The sequence below is a fragment of the Brassica napus genome, chromosome C7, assembly GCF_020379485.1.
Source record: "Brassica napus cultivar Da-Ae chromosome C7, Da-Ae, whole genome shotgun sequence".
In the NCBI taxonomy this organism is placed as follows: domain Eukaryota; kingdom Viridiplantae; phylum Streptophyta; class Magnoliopsida; order Brassicales; family Brassicaceae; genus Brassica; species Brassica napus.
This window is the reverse complement of record NC_063450.1, coordinates 2,250,470-2,257,404: the sequence shown is the minus strand read 5'-3', so window position 1 is coordinate 2,257,404 and position 6,935 is coordinate 2,250,470. Positions and strand designations below refer to the sequence as shown.

The 6,935-nt window shown below is 41.2% G+C and overlaps 1 protein-coding gene across 1 annotated transcript; it reads right to left on the bottom strand.

Annotated features, from left to right (window-relative positions):
• Window positions 1–1,789: 1,789 nt before the first annotated feature.
• On the bottom strand, window positions 1,790–3,960 carry LOC125590346. Its single transcript, XM_048763881.1, has 2 exons — window positions 3,923–3,960; window positions 1,790–3,848 (listed from the first exon to the last, which is right to left on the bottom strand). Exons 1-2 carry the CDS (start codon window positions 3,958–3,960, stop codon window positions 1,790–1,792), a joined length of 2,097 nt encoding a protein of 698 aa, XP_048619838.1.
• Between the last annotated feature and the right edge of the window lie 2,975 nt (window positions 3,961–6,935).

The window sequence follows — 6,935 nt, the reverse complement described above, 5'->3', positions numbered from 1 at the left end:
TGGTCAGCGACTCCATTATCTACTCCTCTTTTATCCTTAATCTCAATGTCAAACTCTTGGAGTAGTAGAATCCAGCGTATGAGTCGAGGTTTAGCATCTTTCTTTTGCATTAAATATTTGATGGCAGCGTGATCAGTGTGAACTATCACTCGTGAGCCAATCAAGTATTGACGGAATTTTTCAAAAGCATAAACTGCTAATAGTTCCTTTTCTGTTGTTGCGTAATTCTGTTGCGCTTCATCAAGCGTGCGGCTGGCGTAGTAAATGGCATGTAGCTTTTTGTCTTTCCTTTGGCCTAAAACTGCTCCAATTGCGAAATCGCTCGCATCGCACATGATTTCGAAAGGAAGATTCCAGTCGGGGGCTTGTACGACGGGGCCAGTGATAAGGGATTTCTTTAAATCTTCAAAAGCTTTCATGCATTCAGGGGTAAAATCGAATTTAATATCCTTCCATAATAGGCTATTTAAAGGTCTAGCAATTTTGCTAAAGTCCAGTATAAATCTCCTGTAAAATCCGGCGTGTCCGAGAAAACTTCTCACGTCTTTAACAGTTTTGGGTGGAGGTAAACTGGTCATTACTTCAATCTTAGCTCTATCGACCTCTATTCCAGCGGCGGAAACCCCATGTCCTAATACTATTCCATCGTTAACCATGAAATGGCATTTTTCCCAGTTTAAGACAAGGTTCTTTTCTTCGCATCTTTCCAATACTTTGCATAAATTGTCGAGGCAACTCTTAAAATCTGATCCATAGACTGAAAAGTCAGCCATGAATACCTCCATGAAGTCCTCGATCATATCCGTAAAGATTGACATCATACAACGTTGGAAAGTGGCGGGGGCGTTACATAGACCAAATGGCATCCTGCGATATGCGAAAGTTCCATAGGGGCATGTAAACGTTGTCTTTTCTTGATCATCCGGGTGTATAGGAATTTGGAAAAATCTGGAATATCCATCAAGAAAACAGTAATACTGGTGAATAGCTAATCTCTCCAGCATCTGATCAATAAAGGGAATAGGAAAATGGTATTTCCTAGTAGCGGCATTCAATTTCCTATAATCAATACACATTCGATGACCAGTAACGGTGCGAGTCGAAATGAGTTCGTCCTTTTCATTCTTCACTACAGTGATACCTCCCTTTTTGGGTACAACATGTACGGGGCTTGCCCATTGGCTATCCGAAATAACTCCACCATCAAGGAGTTTTATAATTTCCTTTTTAACTACTTCTTTTAGATTCGGATTCAATCTCCTTTGCCCCTCTATTGACGTTTTAGCGTCATCTTCCAAGTTGATCCGATGCATGCAAAGATCGGGAGAGATTCCACGAATGTCATCGAGAAAATACCCGATCGCTTTCCTGTACTTGCGTAATTTATTCAGCAATAAGGCAAGTTCTCCGCTAGTGAGATTGGCGTTGACGATAACAGGGTAGGACTGGTCATAAAGGTAAGCGTACTTAAGACCTCTGGGTAGAGGTTTTAATTCTACCTTTGGTGCTTTATCTTTAGAACAATTTGATTGCGAGGGAGGTTGTCGATCGACGGTATCTTGAAGGTATCGATTGATGACAACTTCGGAGTCGTCATTTTCTTCTACGTTTGCAACTTTGATGCTAGCGTCCATTAGTCGCATGTAATTGTCTGTCCTATCTAATATTCTGAAAATTTCATTTTCCACGTGGTTAAGGCTGTCTTCTAAGGGGTTGTCTGAACACATGTTTATGAAAGAGTCTCTTTCATCCTCAGAAACTTTTTCCACGTAGGAGGCCTGGTCATCTATTAGGGTTGCTTAATCAGTTTTTCCATATCAAAAGTCATCGAGATATCCCCTATGTTCAAATTAATTCGTCCTTCTTTGACGTCAATGATTGCTCCAGCTGTAGCTAGGAATGGCCGTCCCAGAATGAGGGGGTCTTTGGGTTCTTGTATGTATTTCAACACAACAAAATCCGTAGGCAAGATGCAATCGTTAATCTTTATGGGAACATCTTCGAGAATTCCTTCGGGTACCCTAATAGATCTATCAGCTAAAACCAGGGTGATCGGAGTTGGCATAAACTCTTTATATCCTAACGTCACTGCAACAGAGTAAGGCATAAGGTTCACGCTAGAGCCGAGGTCACATAATAATCTAGGAAAGCGCGTGTTTTCTATTTTACAATCTAGGACGAAACTACCAGGATCTGATCTCTTTGTTGGAGTTTCTCCTTTAATCATAGCACTTACTTCTTCTGAAATCATCATCACGCTATGTTCTGCAATTGGGTAGTTTGGAGATGTCATGTCCTTTATATACTTCTTAATCGAAGGTGTTATCTTTATAGCATCACTAAGGGACATCTCAACAGAAATTTTGTTTAAGGCTTTCTTGCAGATCGCGTTTTCTAATGATTTCTTAGTTTGCGTTTTAGGAGGAAAAGGGGGTAAAGTTCTATAGACTCTTTCAATTATGGGTTCGGGTTGAGTAGACCGTCGATCGACGGGTCTTTCAGGTTGTCGATCGATGGAAGGTGTTTTAGGTCGATCGACATCAGTTTCGTACTGTCGATCGATTTCGTCCTCAATCTCCGTATCTTCTTCTAGTTCTAAGTCTATTGCTTTTCCCTTAGCCTTTTCAGCGGTGGTTTTCCGGTTCTCTTGAGATGGATTTGGGTCAAGATCGTTATGAAGAATAGGTTGAGAGTTGCTTTTTCCGGTCTTGTCGGCGTCGTCAGGTTTTCCAACATCTATGTTATTCCTCGTATCTGCTGCGAGGTTCTTCCCGCTGCGCAGCATTACGGCACTGACTTGACGTCTCGGGTTTAAATCAGTTCTTCCGGGAAGACATCCAGCTTCTCTTTTTATGGCAGTTGCAATCTCAGCTACTAGACCTTCTAATTTTCGGATTAGTTCTCCTAAAGTATCTGCTTTCTCCATTAATTCTCCGTAAACCATATTTATCTGTCCGTAAAACTCCGATTTTGTCTTACGGTTGCCAGTAAGAGCTTGTCTGATATTGAACCTCTCTCTTCCGGTACGTGATTTTACAGCAGTGTCATAAGCTTGGGTAAAGCTATCGACATTAAGCACAGAGTAGAGATTGGAACAGTTCGTTCCGTCATCCAAATAATCATCGGTGTCAGACAAAGCGTTGTCGTCGATCTGGGCTATATCAGATCGGTGTTTTTTTTGAAGAAAGGAATGAAAGGATTTAAGGGAATTCTTAATTTCTATTAAATCAGAATTGTCTTTTGGACTTGTGAAATTTTCTGTCTCTTCATCCATCTTTTCATAGGATCTTCCCGTTGTCATATTCTTGATAAGACGTCTAGCTCCTTCGGGATTCCTAGTGATGAAATTTCCATCACTCGCTGTATCGAGTGTGGTTTTATAACTCAAGTTAACACCTCCATAAAAGATGTTAAGAAGTTGTGGTTCTGAATAACCGTGATGGGGACATTCAAGTTCATAGCCTCTGAATCTTCCCCAGGCGTTTTTAAACGATTCGCGTGGACCTTGGCGAAATGTAGAAATTTGCTTTCTTACTTCCCAGTAACGTTCATCAGTGAAAAATTCTCTTAGGAAGACACTTCTAATCTCTTCCCAACAAGTGAGTGATCCTGTTGCTAAACAGTTTAACCACCTGAGGGCTTCTCCTTCTAGGGAGAATGAGAATAGTTTCCAACGATCATATTCATCTGGTATTAATTCTTCCAAAGTTTCAATGTGATCTTGTGGGTGTTCTGGGAGGGATCCACGGAATGGGTTTTGACGAACCTTACGGTAGTAATCTGCGTTAAACTTAGATTTCTTGGTATCGTCTCCTGGTATTTTAATAGCGGACCTATTGGAATAGGTCCTACCAGGATCAAGGTAGTATTGTATGGACAATTTTATATCTTCACCTTTAGTTAAGGTGGAATTTTCCTTAACAGGGATTTCAGTTCCCTGTTCAGTTTGGCTAGCTTCATTGCTCGTTTGACCATTTAGTTCAGTTTGGACTACTTTCTCATTAGCGGGTTTGGTAAGAGAAAACTTAACTGCTTCCGGCTGGGTGGTATCGATCGATGTCGGCAGCTTCGTATCGGTCGATTCTTCTGACTCAACGTCGCTCGATGGAAACGTGTCTCCGTCGATCGATGGTTGGCCGCGCTCTGTGTTCTCTATTCTTCATGTCTGCGTAACAGATTAAGAAAGAAAACTTTAACAAGTTTTTCGTAACAAGTCTATACTAAATTCTAAATTAAATCTAATGGTAATAAGAAAGAGTCCCCGGCAACGGCTCCAAATTTGATATCACTCAAATTACCCTAAAGAGTGTTACTCTCATCAAAAGAGGTTCAGATGTAGTACTTAGGGATCGAATCCACATAGACTCTAGGATTACTCAACAGACTTAAATAATTAGAATTGAAGATAGACTAAAAGGTTTTAATAGTTGTAAAAGCCGTAAATGATAAATCAAAAACAATAGTGATTCAATAGATTGAATTGAAGTGGTTTGAAGAATGGGAAGGCAGCTAGATTCAGGTGATTCTCAGGTATGAAATGTATGCACTTAGTTTAGACTAAAAGATTTGATGGTTTTTGAACTAAACAATGATTCAACCAGATAGGTTGTCTTCGCTAGATCTCGGATCTCAACTGTTGTATTTTGATCTCGAGAGAGTGTCGATCGATGTGACTTGATGTACATCGACCGATACACTTTTGTAACGATCGACCGACATAACGATAGTTGCGTCGATCGATGGTTATTCTAGCAAGCTTTGCGAACGGGTTTAACTTGTTCTCTAACCTTCTCAGACCAACTGTCGTTGCGCCTGAGTTAGTTAGATCACGCAAGTGGGATCAGGTATTGAGGGGAAACGGTTAGTTGGACTCAAATAATCCTAAGGTCTAAAATGAAGGTGATCAATCTCAATTTTAGCATTAAGTTCACAAGCTATGAAAGAACAATCAAAACACCTTTTTAATAGTCATATTAGCAGTACATAATTTTAACCATGGTGAGAAACCTAAATCTAACAATTGGTTTACTCAAACATATTCATGAGAGACAAAGTCATGATGGTGTGAAATAAACTCAAATGAAACATAGAACACAAATAGATAGAGTAATAGAAATAAAGGAGTTCAAGTTCCTTGCATAAAAGCATTCCAAAATGTTCCAAAAGTATCATTTCCTTCCATCAGGTGAATAAACCTGTATTTGCTTTGAATAGATTCTAAAACATGATTAATACATCATAAAACCTTTACATACCATGTATAAAAACGGGTGAAAATCATGGTATATCACACGGCACGAACAAGAAGGACAAAAGCGATAGCTTGCTCATGCCGCTCTTCAAGCATTTCGGCATTGATCTCAGCAAGTACAAGGTTAACACGAAGATTCAGTACCTCAACATCAAGTACCTTATGGCGTGCCACATCATGCGAGATGAGTACACCAACAGATTCTTCGACAAGGAGGGTTCCCAGCTGTTCGTCAAACTCCCTCACCCCGAGATCACCAGGCTCAGCATGTTCGACAACATATGCTTCCTCCCACCACCCGAGCTCCAATGCACTGATCCTCGTGTTGCTGCACCTGACGCGGATATGGAGGATGTTGAGGACATTACCCCATACACTGACCCTTCATACGACCTCAGAGAGCTGGTGGATGTGACAGATGAGCAGGCTTACCGACGCTGGATGGTTGACTCGCAGCAGAAGAACAACAGTCTCATGCGGAGGATCCTACATCTCGTCACCGGCGGCTGCATTGGCGGAAGTAACCAGCGACAGTCACCAGCAGAGCAGACTCCACGATCGCACCGTCCATGAAAGGCGCCTATGGGAACAAGCCCTTCAACTGAGGAGGTTAATCGCTCGCGAAACAGGCGTTTGTTTGATCCGGCCGAGAGCAGCAAGTCCGACTGAGTCCGCAATGAATCTTCTCTATCCATTGTTCTATCCATCTGAACTCTTTATTTTTATGCTTTATTTTTATGCTTTATTTTTATGCTTTGTGTTGTTATTTGGCTGACCTCGACTTGGTTTCACAACATGGATGGTGTAAATTAAGTCTGGGGGAAGCACTTGTTGTGTGCTGATACTCTATGTCTTTATTTCTGAGTCAGTCCTTATGTCATTCGGATGTTTTATTGAGTCAGTTTAGGATCGAGTCGGCTAAAACTCTTGTGGGAATTAGGACTTTGTGTTGTGGTAATCTTTTAACCACCTTGTGCTCTAACATTCTTATCCAGTGACCTTTGCAGTGATGAAAGACCCACACTTGGACCTGGAACACCCCTGACTTATCTCATTTGATTCTCCAGAAACTCTCAACCGATCATGTTATGGGTAGACTCAACTCCACCTAACTTGAACCTAATCTTGACTGAAATTCTTCTTGTTATGGGCACTAGATCAGGGAAACGTGACTTACACTCAGGACTTCTTACTCCTTTTCCCCAATCTTGCTGATCCTGAGTGGCTAGCTCATCATTAGCTAGTTCCCACCTTGCGCTTAAGCCTTTATTTTTACCCTCATGCACTCTGTTTTTCAGTGTCATATGTGCAGATATGTGCAAAAGGGTCGGAGAGGGAATGATCGATGCAGCCTCTTACTCGTTAATGCCATACAATCAGAGAAGAGAGATCAAGCACGATGGGAACAATCGATGAGACCATGCTCTAACGAGAGAACAGTCGATGAGACCATGCTCTAACAAGAGAACAGTTTATGGGTGCATGTTCTAACCAGAGGAAAAATGGCGACCAGTGAGATACAAAAGAATAGGCCACCAATGGCTGCAAAATGTTCATGTTGTTGCCTCTCCCTCGAAACCCCATCACCTTGTATTCAAAAAATAAAATATATATATTTATACATATAGTTTCTATCTATTTTATGGTGATGGAGATGGGGAAGGTGAATCCGAAAAATATACGC